This window comes from Cyprinodon tularosa, unplaced genomic scaffold (genome assembly GCF_016077235.1).
Source record: "Cyprinodon tularosa strain WSP-4 unplaced genomic scaffold, ASM1607723v1 ctg52, whole genome shotgun sequence".
In the NCBI taxonomy this organism is placed as follows: Eukaryota; Metazoa; Chordata; class Actinopteri; order Cyprinodontiformes; family Cyprinodontidae; genus Cyprinodon; species Cyprinodon tularosa.
This window is the reverse complement of record NW_024039252.1, coordinates 401,586-421,059: the sequence shown is the minus strand read 5'-3', so window position 1 is coordinate 421,059 and position 19,474 is coordinate 401,586. Positions and strand designations below refer to the sequence as shown.

The window sequence follows — 19,474 nt, the reverse complement described above, 5'->3', positions numbered from 1 at the left end:
CTTTTTGTCCTCTCTGCTTCTCAGGAAGAACCTGCCAGGAAACCTGAAAACCTGGAAGGATTTCTCAAGCGAGAAACCAAGCTGTCTGTTCTCAGTAGAACTCTGGTGAACCAACTCAGTCTGAAACCTGCCTGCCCGCTCTCAGTAGGAGCTGAGAGAGAAACTCTGAACCTACTCTGTAAACCTAACTGCTCTGCTCTGCCTTTGCCAAGCGCTCTGCCTGCCTTCAGCCTCTGGACCCCCCTTCTACCGCTCTGCTCAAACTCTGATCAGGTATAGACCTGCAAACACACAACCTGCAAGTTCACTGGATGAACGCTAACCAACCTGTCCCTCTCTGCAGTAAACCAGTCGTGACCAGACCCGGACCCGATTTATCCCTGAACCATTTCACTTTATTGTGAACTGTTCAATAAACCTTGTGAACTTTTTCCCTGCCTCTGAGTGTTCTGCATGTGGGTTAGATCCCCTAAAGCCACCATGACATTATACTTTTTAAGTGTTGTCTAACGATAGACATGGATGGCAAGTCACTTTATTTTATTAGTCACTTTTCGACTTAGGAAGACCAACATTTACTCCCCATTTTGGGGGAGTATAGTGTATACTTAAGGGAAACAGGATGTTATTAAAAACTACATGTTTTAGAGACCAGGTTTAAAACGTGAAAGTGTAAATTAAAATTATGCCTTATTTATATTTTGAATTCTTATTCATTGTTAGGCATACTGTCAATTGTTGCACATGTGATTTAAAAGAGATAGATAGACGAAGCAAGACTACCTGACCTGAATAGGCAAACCAAACAAAAACTAAAAACAAAACACCTACTTCCAAATGTATAGTCTAAGTGAAGCTTTCAAATCTTAAGACCGACTGTCGTGCATGGTGGTGGCTGCATGGTCATGTGTGGATGAGGTTGGAGGACCCGAATGTAGAGGGTAGATTCATTTCTTTAATGAAGAGACTGGGGGGGTCACAAAGCTGAAAGGCAGGGAACCGATCAGAGTAATGTTGATACGGGGAGCAAAAATAACTGAGAATGGAGAGGGGATTATTCTAACCAATGGATAAAATTGATTCTGCTGGCCGCTACGTTTAAAACATTATGAAGTCTCTATGATAATGTTTCCTCCGGATTATTATCTCTATCTTTCGGCTAAAATATAAAATCAAGGTGTGGATAACTAACAGAGAAGCATGAGCCTCGAACATGTAACAGCAATTGGTTATATTAAAGCGCCATCTTGTGGACTAAGGCGTCACTACGCCGAACCGATGGGTTTCGATTTCCTCAAGTGTCGCGATGTTTTAAGTCGCACCAGAAGTTTCCGTGTACTGAAAAACAAAACAAATGTCAAAGGGTTGTTTTTTTTCTGTTGTTTATGTTGTAAACAAAAATGAATCGAAATAAATGGGATTTAGAAAACGTGGGTTTCTTCCGTGAATCTATTTAGCCATTTAAGTTTGTAACTTCTTCATCAGTAAATGAGCAGCGCGGTGACTCATTGACAGGAGCGCTCTCTGCTCCCAGCATTTCTACCATTCTTCTTAGGGGACTGGCCCCGGCCTGATGTCAGCGATTAAGAAGCGATAAGTAAACAGGAACTGTTTATGTGAACCAAAGAAAATCAGCTGGAATCGGTTGTTCATTCTCCTCTACTTCTGATATTAGGCCAATCCGCATGGAGCCAACAAATCTCCAGGTACGAAGTAAAACTTTCTTTAAAAAAGGACTATCAGCTTCATGGTTTCATTTTGACATCTTTACAATCGCCTTCAAATAAAACTTCCACTGTCGCTCACTTTGTTCACCTGTGTTAATGTCTTAGACTTAGACTTAGACTTCTTTATTTGTCATTTTGTATGCACAGGGTGCATACAGAACGAAATTGCGTTACATACAGCTTATGAACGTTGCATTGATAATGTATGACTGAAGCTGAATTATAAACATGTTCTGTCCTCACTGCGGTTTCTGATGGTATGAAACAAGTTCTTAGATCAGGTAACTGATTTACAGCACAGGAGATAGTATAGTCAGTGGGCTGTTTTAAGCAGAAAATATAGTCATCAAGTTGAGTTTCTTGTTGTCATTTTTTTGTTTTTTTTAAACAACCCTTTTAATCGTCACTTTGTATATCTACCCAGGGGCGGAGCTAGATGGTGGGGCCAGGGATGACACTTTGCCCATCATTTTTTCCCCTTCTTAAGGCCCATTCATACCTCACGTAAAAGACGGATAGGGAAACGTGTTGAGTGTTTCATACGTTCTAACCGTCGATTTCGTCCGTACTTTGACACGAAAATTGGGAGCTTACGCTTACGGACGAAACGGATCAATACGGAGCAATACTACCGGAAATGGTGGGGGCGGTATTGAGTTTTTAGTACAAAATGTCAACAGAATCAGGTCTTGGACCATCGCCATGTTTTGATCAATGACGAATCATTGGCGCCCAGCACTGCCACCTAGAGGAAATACTGGTTATTGCGCACCTCAACGGACGGAGGTATGAAGGAGTCAACGGATAGAACGTACGGACAGAAATACGGACGTGCAGGCCAAACGTGAGGTATGAATGGGCCTTTATGCTGTGTTCACAGCAAATGCAGCAAGAGCAGCAAAAACGTGTCTGCTGCTTTATTTTTGATGCTTGTACAAGTTTTGTCCTGACGTGGTGGAAAAAGTGGGTCTGACACGCGTCGGGCGGAGCTGCCCTATCCTTTCTTTGCCTGGCAGCTATATATGCTGTGATCAGTGGTAAAAAAAAGTAGTTTTAATATGTTTTTAAGTGGGAAAATCCACCTAAAAACTTAATCAGTTCAGTCAGATCTTTCAGATTACCATCCTGCCTTCAAATATTATTTCTCTGTCGGAGCCGCTCAGACCCCCCAGATACCAGCGGTGCTCTGTCAGTAGGAACCCCATTCAACATGAGCCTTTGCCCCGGTTGCCCTCTCGCGGTTTGGCTCAGCGGCTGGAAGGCGGTTTTTATGTATGTAATCCAAACTGCAGGCACCAGGATAATAAAAGCAAACATGTTTTGCCGGCAAGTTTCAGCACTTTAAGTTAATTTAGGCGTTAATAAACTGTTTCAGAGGAGTGATCATAGTGATCTGTATCATCAGCGATGTGTCTGTCTCCCTGCCAGCCCTCAGATCAGCTTCTCTGATTGGTTGATGTGGCACGTCGAGCAGCAAAAGTTCAATTTTTCCATCTCAAGCAGCAGCTGCGTTGCGGGGCGCATCAGATGCTTCAGCTGCTCAGACGCGCTGCGCCTGCTACTTAAAACAGGCTGCGGGACATTTTGCTACGCCTTGACACGCGTCAACCATTGACTTTGCATATAAACTAGCTGCTCCTGCTGCGTTTGGTGTGAACGCAGCTTAGTAATAGAACTCGTACAGATTAACAGCATTGTATACCTGCAATGATATTGCTGTGACCAAAAAAAAAGACTTATGATTTGTATGTGCTTGTTAAAGAGTCTGTTGACAGAAATCATACAGGGGATGCCTTCTGCCAATATACTCCTCTCACCCACCTCCTCAGTGAGGTCCAGAGGCTGGTCCAGGACAGAGCTGGCTGTTCTAAGGAGCTGCTTTATTCTCTGACTGTCAGATTTAGTGTTAAAACTCCAAAAGACCACAGCATAAAGAAACTGCAGATGCCACCAGGTGTCATAGAATGATTTTTTTAAAGGGGTCATAGAATGATTCTATAGGGTATTTGGTGCTGGTCCTTAAGCTCTCTGAATAGGGTGTGTAACATTGGTCGGACTGAAAATGGCATATTTGCTGTTCTATGAGCCCTAATGCAAGCCTGGTTAAAAGCCCTATAATGAAATGACAGGTTTTCTTCCTTTTATGGTATGATCATGAATATTTAGATAAGCTGTGCGCCGATTGGTTGGTTTACAACGAGTAAAGCTGCTGAGTAAAGACGCATCATAGCAACAAGCACTCACTCACTGAAACATTGAGATTGTTGATATGGAAGGGTGACATGACGTCCTCTTTTTCACAAACATGTCCTACTTTTCATTCCTAAAAAAATGGCCAGGGGGAATTTCAAAATCATGTGGGATTTTGGTCGACTACAGTGCAGCACGTAGTCGAAACACCGGGCATTCAGTCAGCTGGTCTGGGAACCCCGGCAGAGAGGGGCAGGGAGACAGTGGAGGACAGAGCGACCGAACCCGACCCCGTGATGGTAGCCTGGACACAGGCGGCCCTGTGCTTCCCCCCTGCCTGCATTACCGGCCCCCCAGCCCTCATGGCTCTCTGCTGAGGTCCGGGTGCAGTCAGTGGCTCAGCAGTCAACACTAAAATGCTTCGTTTTTTTGCACCATTTTTTTTCTCCCACAATGTTTACAATTGATCACTGCTCCATTTTAAGAAAATGGAACTGTCATAAGAGCTGTACAAAACAAAATGTCATTTTTATACACTCTTTGTATACAAGTGTATACAAAGATCCATGGTAACTTACAAGTAAGTTACCATGGATCCCGTAGCTGCTTCTCTGATTGTTACTTTCTTTGGGTATTGGAGCGATATACCTATTCAGTTGACTTGTAGTTTAACTTCAGGTAGATTTTATTTTTTCTTTTCTTCAAATGAGCTGTAGCATTACATTTTGGCACTATTCAAAATGACCAAAACTTGACAGTAGAAGCAATGATGCTTCAGAGGTGAAACCTAAGGCTAATAGGTTTGAACAAAAATTCCAAGAGTTAATGCTGAAAGTTTTTCAACGAGCACGGAGGAGGTATAACATAGATATTGGAAAAATAATTATAAATCTGCATCTGAAAGTAAGTGAACAGGAAGACAGCAGGTAGTAATAAAATAAGATATACAGAGGGGTCAGTATAACGGCAGATAAAACAGATAAGGTAAGATGGAAGGACATGATTTATTGTGGCAACCATATAGTGAAAAACTAAACGATTTAATAGTGAAAAATGTTGCAGCCTTAATATTGGAAATTAGTGTTATGATTTCATTTATATTTTAAAGTATGGTGCAATTAATCTGTTGCTCTTTCAGAAAGCTATTGCTGTAGCCCAGAAAGCATCACAGGAGGACCAGGCTGGGAACTTTGAAGAGGCCATTCAGTCCTACCAGCATGCCGTCAAGTATTTTCTTCATATTTTGAAACGTGCGTTTTAACAGATGTCACATTACAGTTACTTTCTTCTTTATCAAGGGCATGTTCTTTATTACGTCCTAAAAGTTTGAAATTATAATACAGTAATATTATTTCTTTATGCATGCTTGTATTTACACATATATACAGACAAAAAAAATAACCCTTTCAATTTCTTACACTGAGTATTCCAAACCTTTATAATTATATCAGGCTTATAACTGCCTACATTATGATACAACAACAGAAATTTCATAACAATTGTTGACAAAAGATCTTTTTTTTTGTTCCTTTTAGGAGAACCTCAGGGGAAAGAGGGCAACCAGAAGATTAGAGATACATGTAATCACTATCTGGACAGAGTGGAAGAGCTGCAACAGTACCTAATGAATAAAGAGGTTATTATATTGCATTTTATTTCATATGGACATGTGCCTGTGACAATGAATTATAGATTGGTTTGTGTGTCATAATGGTGAAATGAGGTACTAGCTTTCAAATATTATTCCATAAACCAGAATTGTTCAAATTCCATTGCATGGGCTCAGAATTTTAACCACTACACTCAGAGGCTATTTTATAGTTCAACATGTTGCACTATAAAAGCAGCTTCTAACCAGATGGTACAGAGTCGGAGTGCCTATAGGAATATAAACAGATCTAATCTAATATGTATTTTATTTATGTGTGTAAAAAGATCATATTTGTTTATAGTTTATAAGTCAAAATTTTTATTTATTTTTGACATGTAAGTGAAGGGTAGATCAAAGATTAGCACAGTATTTTTTAGTTGATCAGTGCTGACATAACAGAAAATGAAATAGATATTATTTAAGATGATCAAAACAGGGCAGTGTAATGTAAGCTGTACAACTCAATACAAACTCAAAACTCAATAGACAGAATAAGATTTTTTTATTAAAGCAAAAGTAACCACTCATAAATCCTATTGAAGTTCAAACATTTGGTGAAGTATGGCTGTAGATAACATTTATGGAAAATAAAGTGTGGGCTTAGTTAAGATATACCACCAAATCTGTGAAAACCTTGAGTTTTATTTTTATTCTTTGATAGCTGGTGAAGATTCTCTGTCATCCAGGTCTTAGTCATTCCAAAAAAGTTTAAAAAACAAACAAACTCCTGGACTTTTTTTTTCTTCCATGTTTGAAGATGTTTCGCTTCCCATCCAGGAAGCTTTTTTAATTTAAAATGTCCGGAAAAGTTTTCAGTTTGAGGCCTTATAGAGTGGACCAACATTTTTAATTGAAAAAGCTTCCTAATGAGAACCATGACTGGGAATGTCTTTTTGTACTTTGTGTGTGTAGGCTGTATGTAGGCTTTTTTTTTTTTACATATATATGGACACTGCAATGCTCCTTGTTGTTTTGGTTTTTTTTTTTTTTTTTTTTTTTTTTTTACTTTTGTTAATGTTTACATAAAGTTGTGGGGAAAAAAAGAAAAGAAAAAGCTTCCTAGATTGGAAGTAAAATGTATTCAAACTTGGAGACAAAGTCCAGGGGATTGTTTTTTTTTACTTTTTTGGAATATTCTTTAATATGTTTGAAGAGAGCGAAAGGCAATATGAAGAGTTTAACAGACCAATCAGATGTATATATGTGATAGAGGGGAGGATTGCCAAGCTATTCTTTAACTAAAGTTTCCCAAATGTTCATTAGATTTGAACAACACTTGATAAAAATGATTAGGTTTTAAAGCCTTAGGTTTTCCTGAGCATTTCACTCCAGCTGCCAACAGGGAGTGAATATGAGAAGAAAAAAAATCGATGTGTATTTTCTTAAGAATTCCAATTTATACTAACATTTAGAAAATAAGACCTATTATAGAGTGACGGGCTAATTTCTTCTGCTCTTGTTAAATATTTTGAGATTGTTTTTTTTTTTTTTTTTTTTTTTTTAGTCAAGGAAAGGGCGTTGCTGGAGCGACGTCGTGACGTCATCAAATTCCGTGCACGGGAATATCGGCCGTTCTATGCGGAAGTTGCTACCCTAATCCGACTCTAGGCGATCTGACAAACGAAAACAAGTCGACTAAAAACCTCGATTATCGAGCCAACAGTTTACATGTGCGACTGAATTCTGACATAGACTGTTGAAGAGTAGTTTTTTCACGTTGTTGTGGCGTTTTTGTGGAGTATTGAGCCAGTGATTTAGTCCTTATGGCCAACAATAATTTACAGGTAAGTGGAGGGACCAATCCTTGAGCTAAAACGCTACGACAACCTTTAGAAAAAAGTTTTTTCACACCGAATTCTCCCTACTTAAAGTGTTATGTGGGATTTAATTTAAACAACATTTCTTTCAGGTGTACTCCTTGCAGCGTATCGTTTAGTTTTATTGTGTTTAAAAAGTGAAAAGGCTGTAACAATAGCGGCTAATTAGCATTGCTAGCTAGATTAGCTGACAGGTCGACAGTTAATTTGTTATGAAAAGGCACGCGCTGACATCATTTACTTATATATGCTGCAGTATTTAGGGCATTTCTTTTGCCTCGCACACAAAACCTTTTTTTTTGTTTTTTGTTTTTTCGTGCTTTAATTACGATAAATATAACGAGAGTCTTCACTGGCTAACTGGTTTAGTGTGGCCTCTTTAACATGGATAAACTGGATGGCTTTAATAATGTTAAACCTATAGAAATGTAAAGTCACGAGTGTTTCGGCTGCGAAACAAAACTGAAAGGAAACAAAAAGGTTCTTTATAGGACCCTATAGTGTCTGTTCCAAATAGAACAGGTGTAACTAACAGTAAGTCTGATGTAAAGGGCTTATGACTGTTTATGATGTTAACTTCCGTACTAAGGCATTGTTTGCCCTTTCTAGTATAAATGTACTTAATTTATAGCTTTTTTCACGATGGTCTCATATTTAGAGTTTTTGTCTTTAAAGATCAGCGCCTACATACTTACAGCTACCTAGATTTCCATACACCTGTGTTTTTGCTTTGTTTGTTTTGTTGTTATTTTTACATCTCTTTTTCAGAAAGCGATTGATCTCGCTGGCAAGGCAGCTCAGGAGGATAAAGCTCAGAACTATGAGGAGGCACTGCGTCTTTATCAGGCTGCTGTTCAGTACTTTCTACATGTGGTAAAATGTAAGAAGAAGTGTTATTATCTCACATATTAACTGTTCAGCGCACCAGGAATCACACCTTGAAGAGCATTTGTATTTGCATGAGAAAAAATAAAAGTAAAAAATTTTATATTATGTGTAGTAGAAATGGAAATGCTTAACATTTAACAATTTATGAATTTTTAATTTTGGATTTTTTTTTTATATCATTCTTTTTCAAGTACAAGTAGGTATCGCCATGGGATGGGTTTTTTTTTCTTTGTTTTTTGTAACATGTCAAATCATGCCCACCTTGGCAAGGTCGCAGCATCTCTAAAATCATAAGAGCCCTTTTTTTATTATCATCAAACTAAATTAAATTTGTCAGAGCTGGAAATCCCATTTAACTTTTAATTGCAGTTTAAGAAAAAAAAAAGATTTTTTTACAATTAGTTTATTGCAAAATGTAAAAAAGGAATATAGTTTGTTGTATTTTAGATACTAACAGAAAACAATGCCAGTGAAATAAACTTTGACTAGGACTAATCTAAATCAAAGCTCTCTGTAATAATTAAAATCAGAAATCAGCTGTATTAGTTTATTACTTTATACGTTTTGGTCAAAAAACTTTTTTTATATGAGAGCCTCTTCTTATAAGCCATTACGGAGAACTTAAATTCAAATATGCAGCTCTGCAGAGACATAGTGTAACTGTTTTAACAATTCAAGTGATTTTTTTTTTATTTTTATCGAAAAATACTTTTCTAGAAATTTGTAAAAATGGCTCCAATAAAAATTTTTTAGCCCTGGTCAGAATTTTATAAAATCAAATGTTAGCTTAGAATTGACAGGCTCAAAAGTGAATACAAATAGAGAATGCAAATAGAGAAAAAGAATGGCCAAAATTAAAATGTGATTTATTTTGAATGATATATAATTTCATATGCTAGACTTTTATACATCATTATTTTATCTATGTAATTCTTGGAGATTAACTGCTGCGAAGAATTAAATAGGAATAAGATGGCCAGATTCCAGTAAAAATCTATGTACGAGTCTGTGAAGGAACCAAAACTGAAAAGATGTTTTTTTTCTTTAGTCATTCAGTAAATGCAAAAATACTTTTATCAATCCCAAAGGAAAATTAAATGATCTCCTTTAGCACTCCATAGATGTATCTCATTGAAGATTCTCTGTTGTTGTATGTCAGTCATACTTAATCGGAACCATTTTTTTGTCCAATCTTTACTGTGAATCTCTGACAGATGAGGCCCAGGGTGACAAAGCAAAACAGAGCATCCGAGCAAAATGTGCTGAATACCTGGACAGAGCAGAAAAGCTGAAGGAGTTTCTGAAAAAGAAAGAAAAGGCTCCTCCTGCTAAGCCTGTCAAGGAGTCGCAGTCTGATGACAAAGGGTGTGTTATGGGGTGTGACCTAAGGCTTTCTGTGTGTGGATGTTTTGTCATTCATACCATGTTAAAGTGGTTTCCGTTCATGTGTTCATGATTTGTTGCTTTGTCCAGGAATGAAAGTGACGAGGGGGATGATCCAGAGAAGAAAAAATTCCAAAATCAGCTCTCAGGTTAGCAGTGAACTTATTCTTTATTTTTATTTTTTTTTATTCTTGATTAATATCTGCTATGAAATGTTCTTTCAGGTGCAATTGTTATGGAGAAGCCAAACATCAAATGGAATGATGTTGCTGGTTTAGAAGGAGCCAAGGAGGCTTTAAAAGAGGCTGTTATTCTTCCAATCAAATTCCCCCACCTTTTCACAGGTATATCTTACTAATAATTGTTAATCTCATTGTCTTTATGTTAAATGATTAATGTTTTCATCACAGTACTTTGCAGTTTTAGTAAGTGCTTTTTTTCTCTGTCAGGAAAGAGAACTCCGTGGAGGGGGATCTTGCTCTTTGGGCCCCCTGGTACCGGAAAGTCCTACCTAGCTAAAGCTGTGGCAACCGAGGCAAACAACTCTACCTTCTTCTCAATCTCTTCATCAGACCTCGTCTCCAAATGGCTTGGAGAGAGTGAAAAGTGAGTCACAGATGCAGTAACTCCTGAAATAAAAAAGAATACTTATTTATTGCCCTGATAAACATTTAAGAATTGTGGAATATTTTCTAAATAATAACCAAGAATGGTTTCATTTCACTTTCAAGATTGGTGAAGAATCTTTTCAGCCTTGCGAGGGAGCATAAGCCTTCTATCATCTTTATTGATGAGATCGACTCGTTGTGCGGATCAAGGAGTGAAAACGAGAGTGAAGCTGCTCGCAGGATTAAGACAGAGTTCCTGGTTCAGATGCAAGGTGAGTGCAAACCTTGACAGCAGTTATTAAAGTATTTCTGTCGTTGTGATAAAAAATGTAAGTCTTTTTTTAAGGTGGCTCACAAGCGAGCAGCTGACAGTGGGGCTTAGTATCTTTGTAGGAGGCACTGCAGTATTTAGAATGTAAAAAATTTTAGATTTAATCAGGAGTGTTTTTACTGAAGGCCTACCTTCTGACCTTATAGGTTTTCACTAATACTTTTTTTTTTATGCGGTAGAGTATTGTCGTTGACCAATTAGGAAATTAAAAAGAGACTATGGTTAATGTCACATTTATAACAAATAATTGTTTATACCTAAGCCCCTAAAACATTTTTTTAATGTTTTAAAATATAAAAAGAAAGGTTTATCTATCCCAGGGAGGTTATATTTTCATCAGCGTTGGTTTGTCTGATTGTTTTCAAAATAACAAAACAAGTTATGGATTGATTTTGCTGAAATGTTCATAGCAGGTGCATATTGTGACTGGCAACAAATTAACATTTTGGTGAAGAGCCTGCTCCCCATCTAGATTCAGGAATTTTCAGGAAAATTCTGTGAATACAGGTTTTAACTTAAGGTGGGAGTCACAATATGTTTGGGGATATTAGCTACTTGGTGGAAGTCTGCGCTATCACACGGCTTTTAGAAGTTTATCTTTTTTATGAAAGATATCAGTTCTTGCTAAAGTAACACGCTATTAGGAGAGTTAAAAAAAAAACATTCAAGAGGGAGTATGCCATCTATAATGCTGTCTTTTTTTGTGCTAACACTTAAGGTTGCTCCTTCTGAGCTACATTCCTAATATAAAACATAACGATGAAAAATGATGGTTAAGACCGAAATAGAATAAAAATAAAGAGCATAGGAAGTTCTTGCTAAATCAGAATCATCCTAAACTGCCCATTCTTCACCATTTGCTGTTTTAGCATTTTGTGTTTCTCTAATGTTGTTGATTCTTCTGATTTTAAGTAGAGATGCATCGATCAAGATTTTGGGAGGTAATCGCCAAAATCGGTATCTGCTATTATTGCCGATCATTGCATCAAATCCATAGATTATTCGATACTGTTGTTTTATGTATGTTGACACAAGTATACAAATTAGGGAATGAGAAATGAGCAAGAACTGACCACTTTTTTAGTGATTGAGAGACTGGAGACAAGCTTATTTAAATCAAAATTGACAATGGAGGAAAATAATGTTGACACAGAATGAAGCAGGGAATGCTCCTAAGATGTTTGTAGGTTGCTTTTAAAGGGCAGTTTAATTTAGCCCTAGAAGGACTGTTTTGTCATCCTACCTCCAGCTCAGACACCAACTAGGTACCACCTTCTCTCCTCCCCTTCAAACTCCTCTTCCACTTCCAGCAGATAGCATCTAGAGGCTAGCTTCTTCCTGCTCATTATCCATGACAGCTGTCCTACTCCCAGTAATCCACAGCCCCTCCTCCCGGTTCTGGAGCTCTCTCAGCACTAATTTCCTGCTGCTCTTGTTTGAGCTCTACTTCCCCCTAACTCTGTTTCCCAGGTGATTTGTCAATCTATTTTCGGCACTCTGACTAAAACAAAAGTAGACCTAAGCCCAAGAGAAAGATGCATGTCCTTTGAGGGTAAAACTAATCAAAAACGCACCAACTGGTAGCCAGTCATGAGTGATCGTGTGAAAATCTGCCAATTTTTGAGCATTGCTTATTGACCGCTGCAGTTCTAGTTTTTAGTGAGAGATCGCTGATAGCTGGACCTTTTTAAAAGTCTAAGAGATTTACTGTAATTGAAACATTAATTCCAAGAATAAAATTATGTATGCAGATGGCCTGTTCTTATAGCACTAAATAGAAGCACTTGTACTCTACCTTCACGCACTGATAGTGTTGAGCTACATTGCAGCCCTTGATAACACATTGAAAGAAGTGAGGCTACAGCATACAGGTGCCACCGGGCCCCCTGACCTTCATTAGTAGACAATCCAGGTGCCCAATGACACAACAAATTAGAGCTGGGGATCACAGTATTATGCCAGTGTTGTCAAATCAAATTTATTTGTTTAACCTTTAACAAAAGCCAAATGGTACACAAAGTGCTTTACAACAAAGCCATTAAACAATACATAACACATATAAAACATACAGATACAATTACCGTATTTTCACGACTATAAGGCGCACCTAAACGTCTTTTTTCCCCCTCAAAATGTGGGGTGCGCCCTATGGTGCGGTGCGCCCTATCTGCGGACGTTGTTGAGACCACCATGAGTATGTGAGAACGTTAAAGGGGGAAGTGTGGGCGTGGCTTGTGTATAAAAGAACAGGTATGTGCTTTATGCAGAACATTGTTGTCTTAACAACCCTGGAAATGGCAAAGAGACACGCCTATGAAGCCCAGTTTAAACTGCAGGCTATCAGCTACGCAGAGGAACATGGAAATCGAGCAGCTGCGAGAGAATTCAATATAAATGAATCGATGGTTCGCATGTGGAGGAAGCTGGAAAACGAACTCCGACTGGTGAAGAAGACGCAGCTGAGTTTCCGCGGACATAAGGCGAGGTGGCCCGAGTTGGAGGAAAGACTCGAGCGGTGGATCGTGGAGCAAAGAACGAGTGGGGCCAGCGTTTCAACGGTCACTGTTCGACTAAAAGCAGTAAAGCTGGCGGAAGAAATGAAAATTGAAAATTTTCAAGGAGGTCCATCGTGGTGCTGAGGGAGGTGTATGTAAGGAGACCAGGTGGTTTTTTCCACGCATCACCATCTCTGTTAATTTGTGACTCCATGCGTGCCCATCTCACAGCCGATGTGAAAAAAAAGGTCAAAGAAATGAACGCTGTGCTTGCTGTTATTCCGGGAGGTCTGACAAAGGAACTTCAACCGCTCGACATCGGTGTGAACCGGCCGTTCAAAGTAAGGCTGCGAGCGGCGTGGGAGCGATGGATGACAGACGGAGAGCACAGTTTCACTAAAAGTGGAAGGCAGCGCCGGGCAAGTTACGCCACCGTTTGCGGATGGATTGTAGATGCTTGGACTAACGTTTCTGCTGGGACTGTTGTTCGAGCTTTCGCAAAAGCCGGCATCATTTCCAAGGAGCCGCCCGGCACGGAAAGTGACTCTGACAGCGAAGAAGAAGGGGAAACTGGCATGTCGGATTTAGCGCAGCTGTTTAATTCAGAAACAGAGGATGAGGACTTTGAGGGGTTTGATTAATACTCTGTAATAAATACTTGAATAAAGCACAATCATACTCAGTTTTGCTCCCGCTCTATTTTTCTACCTGAAAACTTAATTCAACAGCAGCCTCTGGGCCGCGGCGCATCCGGGTTCACCTCGGCAGTTGTTTTTTCATCTAAATAATCTAAATCTTTTTAAGTGAGAAAGTCCACCTGAAAACTTAATCATTGCAGTCAGTTCATCCAGATTATTATCCTGCCTATGTTTTAAGTTAATTTATGCGTCAATAAACTGTATCAGAGGAGTAATCACAGCCCTGTATCATCAGCGATGTGTCTCTCACGGCCGGCTCCCAGGTTTGAATAATACTTTGTAATAAATACACCTTGCAGCTTTATTTGCTGTGATCAGTGGGAATAAAGTAGTTTTAATATGTTTTTAAGTGGGAAAATCCACCTGAGAGGACATGTACCTCTATATAAAAAACGCGCCCTATAGTCCGGTGCGCCTTATGTGTGTGTTAAATACAGAAATGGCACACATAACTGAGACTGCGCCTTTTAGTCCGGTGCGCCTTATGGTCGTGAAAATACGGTAAAAGTGCTGTAGTGGTGCAGCGCTGCAGGGCATTAAAAGCTTTCCAGAGGTGCATAGAAAGGAGCACACAGAAAGATAACATCTAAGAGACAGTATTATCCTAGTCAGAATTAAATGCTAATTTAAAAAAGTGGGTTTTAAGCTTTTTTTAAAAAAAGGCTGAGGTCAGTAGTAAGGGGGTAGTTCCACAGTCTGGGAGCAGCGACGGCAAAAGAACGATCGCCCCACTGTTTGAGTCTTGACCTAGGGACCTCTAACAGAAGCTGACCCGAGGAGCGTAAAGCTCTGCCACAATTGCGAAAAGTTAAAATCTCAGACAAGTAAGAGGGGGTCAAGCCATGGATGGCGTTAAAAGCAAACAGCAGAAGTTTAAAATCAATTCTAAAACGGACTTGAAGCCAGTGGAGTGATGACAGCACAGGAGTAATGTGTTCATGTCTGGACGTCTTTGTTAAAAATCGGGCGGCAGCGTTCTGCACAAGTTGGAGACGAGAAATTGATGACTGACTGAGGCCAACGTAAAGGGCATTGCAGTAGTCCAGTCTTGAACTAATGAAAGCATGGATTGCCTTCTCAAGATCCTGCCGACTGAGAAAGGACTTGACTTTGGCTAAAAGACGGAGCTGGAAAAAGCTTGAGCTGACAACGGAACTAATCTGTTTGTCAAATTTGAGCCCATTATCAAATGTTACCCCGAGATTTTTGACATGAGATTTAAAAAGGGGGGCTCGATTGCTGGAGTTTGTGGTGAGAACATTTGAAATTGATGGAGAACCAAACAAAATGCATTCGGTTTTGCTGTAATTTAAGTGCAAAAAGTTCTGTGACAGCCACTGCTTTATATCTGTGATGCAGTTCAGTAGCTTAGTAAGTGCAGTGTTTTCGTTTGGTTTCAAGGGCAAATATATCTGCAAGTCGTCGGCATATAAGTGAAAAGACAGGTTGTGTTTTTTTATAATTGATCCCAGAGGTAGCATATATAAAGAAAACATATTAGTACCAGAGTCCTAATGTGTCTGACCCAAGTCTTTGCAGTTTAAATAGAATATTCTATCAAATGATGATTTAGGAAAGGTTTAGTCTGATTTATTGACAGCTATTTAGGGTTAAATGCCCTCTAATATAACCTTCAGACTTAGTTCTTAAATGTGTTTTTGCATTTTATTCAAGTTTTTATTTTCTCATTTCCAGGTGTGGGTAACGATAATGAGGGAGTGCTGGTGCTGGGAGCAACGAACATCCCCTGGACCCTAGACTCTGCCATCAGAAGAAGGTCAATGTGTTAAACGTGTTTTTTAAGTTACATAATGTCTTCTCTTCTTCGTGTTCTAAGTGCAAAACAAATATTTCAGATTTGAGAAGAGGATCTACATACCGCTGCCTGAGGAGCACGCTCGCTCCTTCATGTTCAAACTCAACCTGGGCTCGACCCCCAACAGCCTCACAGAATCGGACTTTACTGCTCTAGGCAAGAAGACGGACGGCTTTTCTGGGGCAGATATCAGCGTCATGGTCAGAGATGCTCTAATGCAGCCGGTTCGAAAGGTCCAGTCAGCAACCCACTTCAAAAAGGTATGTGTGCATTAAACCCCCTAAGGTTTAATTTAAGGGGGAAACACATCAAAGTTAATCTCACCCAATCTTCCTTTGTTGTGTTAAAAGGTACGTGGTCCATCCAGAACTGACCCAAATGTTATAATCGATGACCTCTTGACTCCATGTTCTCCTGGTGATCCCAATGCCATTGAAATGACCTGGATGGAGGTTCCTGGAGAGAAGCTACTGGAGCCAGTGGTGTCAATGGTGAGAAAAGACTACTAAAAGACTATAGTTGCTTGACATGTTTTCATTGAAGATGCTCTAATCTAAAACTGATTGGATTTGTTCAGTTTTATAGAAACAGCTCTGACTGGTATTAAGCGAGTCCTTTTTTTTCTTTTTTGTTCTGTTTTTCATTTTTAAAATATACTTATAGACTAAGAACTCACACCATTTACAGCCTTCTAATTCCTTTAGCATTAGAAGAGGGGATGCCAAAAATCAGATTCTACTTTAAATCATTTTTTATATGGGTTTTAATCAAAATTACTATCAAACAGTCTGAAGTACAGTTTTTCTTTTACCATGTTTTTCATTCCTCAAAAAACAAACTGTAAACAGCAGGTCATACAACAGAGAAACAGTCTGGCTTAAAGTGAAGATATGTAACAACTTTAAAAGGAATCTCGTTTGTATATAGATGTGGACAATTTGATTCTCCAAATTGTTGCCATCATTTTATGGCAGTGTAGAATTACTACACTAATCAGGGCAGCTTGGGTGCTGTTGTACGACCGAGTATTAGGGTCAGGCTTTTTTTTTGATAATTTTAGAACTATCTCATAATGTTGCAACTTTATTCTCGTAATTTTAGAATTTTATCTGGTAATTTTGCAACTTTATTCTCATAATATTGCAACTTCTCATAATATTGTGACTTCTCATATTTTTTATAATTTTGTCTGGTAATGTTGAGACTTTATTCTTGTAATGTTATGACTTTTTTCTTGTAATATTATGACTTTATTCTTGTAATAATTACTTAATTCTCATAATATCATGACATTATTCTTGAATTGAAAAAAAAATCTCTAGTCTGGCCCTAGTACTCCTTCATACCTTTTGTGCTTATTTACAAAGAAAGTCTTTTTTTTTCTTTTTTCTTTTTTCTTGTTTGCGTAAAACATTTTTTAAAGTTCATGTGTACTTCAGCTTTCAAAATAATCCACCCATTCTTAGGGTAACAACTCACAAATGAAGTCTTAATTATAGATCTGTGAACTCTTAAAAGAATGACATGTTTGAACAGTTTTCCTTCATCTTTCTCCTCTTAGCCCGACATGCTGAGGTCTCTGTCCAACACAAAGCCAACAGTTAATGAACAGGACCTGGAGAAACTGAAAAAGTTCACAGAAGACTTTGGACAAGAAGGCTAGATTGATCCAAAGAGCCAGACCAAAGCAACTGAAGTGTGATTGTCTCTTTACTGTCTTTGACCCTTTTGCTCTTTGCCTCATTCTGATTATTTTCTAAGCCCCATGGGTTACTGAAGTGCACACTTAAAAAGGGTGGAAGGTTGTTGTTTTTTTTATGTTCACTCCAGTCCAAAGAGAATCAAAAGCCTTCTATATGTAGTTGTCTTGCTTAGAAGTAAAAGAGCCGGCACTGGAAACTGAGTTTAATTTGGCCCTAAGTATTACAGACTTAAAAACACATTTGAGGAACCTTACGAAACACCTACGTCTGTATTGAAAGTTAGCTAAATTTGTGTTCTGCTTTACAAACTACATTATTATTTCATGCATAATCCTTTTTTATGAAGATAAAATGTGTGTACCTTGCATGGTCCACATTGAGTTGGCTTCATATGATCAGGTTTTATAGGTGATGTATCCTTAGATTGCAGGTAAATATAAAACTTGGAAACCATCTTGGATACAAAAGCCTTGAAGATTTTTGTTATTATTTAAGTAATTTTCAAGGAAATCAGTTGCAGGCAAATGTGTTAAGTCTTTGTCATTTAAATAAATATGGGCCTTTAAGAATTGCCATTGTGGTTAAACCAGCATTATTCCATCATCCCTGAAGGACCCAATGGCTTTGAGGTATTTTCCAGCTCAGCAAGGGTTTCTCTCTATAAACAACTGTACATATTCATTTATACTAAAAGGCTTTGCTGATTTTCTTTAAAAACTTAAGAAAAAATAGGCCTTATATTGAAATAAAATCTATTTGGTTTCTAGCAAATTTATTGATGGTTCAGATATATCCTCTGTGTGCATAACAGCAAATCTTCAGCTTACACTTAAAATAGCCATAAATGGCAGTTTGCACAATGTGCCTTCTAGGAAAATGCATGTTTTTTACTGGTTTGTTTCTAAATTAAGTCATACTTCTAATATATCTCAAGTGCTTTGTCACTACAACTAGGAAATGTACAATATATGTACATTTCAGGTATGCTCTTTTAGAGATTCTATACAAATGTACTCTGTTGTTCTTGAGATGTGGAAACTCCTGTATTTTTTAAAGGGGAATGTCTTATTTTAGACTGTATGTCTGTCTACACATTTATGTAACCAATTCTCAGGCCTTTTCCTGAAAGAACAGGTAACTGATGCAGGGAACTGGTCCATTTTTATTTTTATTTTTTTTTGCATTTTCATTTCCTAAATGTAAATAAAACTTATCTAAAGCTATATCAACTGGTGTTTATTTGTTAATTTTTTTAAATTATCAATTATTTTTATTTTTTGTTTTACTTAGACTTGCGTTAAAACACAATATCCGACAACTGAAAAAATCAATGACATTAAAATTTATTTTCATTAATATAAACCTCTGGCACAACCTGAAACCTAATATTTTTTAAAGACCAAATGCACAGAACAGTTACAATGGTTGAAAGTTTATCCTGGACCTCAAGAGCCACGGATTCTGCCCTTCTCTATATATTGAATCAGATAAAATGTGGATGACTGCATATCCCTGTAGTCCAGTCTTTTTTTTCCCCTTAATGTTTCAGATGTGACAAGGCTGTGACCCAAAAATGGTAAATCTCCCCAAAATCTTGAAGGGGCATTGTTTAAGGTGCAAAAATGTCCCTGTTTTGCACCTTTTTTTCATTCAAACCAACTTCTCAAAGTTGAATACAGCACTCTGTGAACAACCAGCTTTTTAAACAAAGGCCATTTTCGATTTACCCCTTTAATTGTTTCCATTTACCAAACAGATGTGAACCAACAGTCCTCCAAATATTGTACAGGAGGTTACTAAAATTTACAAAATACAAATGGGAAGTTGTATTATTTCAATTACTGACAAACAAGGTTTATCTGTACACCACAAATAATAATGAAAATAGAAATTTGAACTTTACTCAAATTATGGAAACAGTTCAAAAGCTTGCAGGGTTGAAGGAACTCTTTGAAAATAATTTCTATATTTGTCTTGTGTTACTGTTCAGAGGATATATTTTAATCGTAATTTCTTCATAAGCTATGACTGGAAGATTAAATAACGAACTGAAAACTTGTAATCATTTACACTTCGTGAACCGGATCTTTAAAATAAATTATATTAATATCGTTGTTATTTTAATTTATTTTTTTGGCAGGCAAAATATTTCGTCCTATAGTTCCAT

General features: G+C 38.0%; 1 protein-coding gene across 2 annotated transcripts; it reads left to right on the top strand.

The window, feature by feature from the left end:
• The first annotated feature begins 1,385 nt into the window (after positions 1 to 1,385).
• On the top strand, positions 1,386 to 18,081 carry vps4b (vacuolar protein sorting 4 homolog B). 2 transcript variants are annotated; one of them, XM_038303833.1, is made up of 13 exons: positions 1,386 to 1,706; positions 5,056 to 5,167; positions 5,453 to 5,553; positions 8,154 to 8,265; positions 9,488 to 9,638; positions 9,747 to 9,805; positions 9,881 to 10,000; positions 10,106 to 10,262; positions 10,388 to 10,536; positions 15,484 to 15,565; positions 15,645 to 15,864; positions 15,955 to 16,095; positions 17,166 to 18,081. In XM_038303833.1, exons 1-13 carry the CDS (start codon positions 1,686 to 1,688, stop codon positions 17,265 to 17,267), a joined length of 1,527 nt encoding a protein of 508 aa, XP_038159761.1. In that variant the 5' UTR covers positions 1,386 to 1,685; the 3' UTR covers positions 17,268 to 18,081. The 2 variants fall into 2 exon arrangements, with proteins under 2 accessions (XP_038159761.1, XP_038159762.1); XM_038303834.1 differs by lacking the exons at positions 1,386 to 1,706; positions 5,056 to 5,167; positions 5,453 to 5,553 and adding an exon at positions 7,133 to 7,352.
• The last annotated feature ends 1,393 nt before the right edge of the window (positions 18,082 to 19,474 follow it).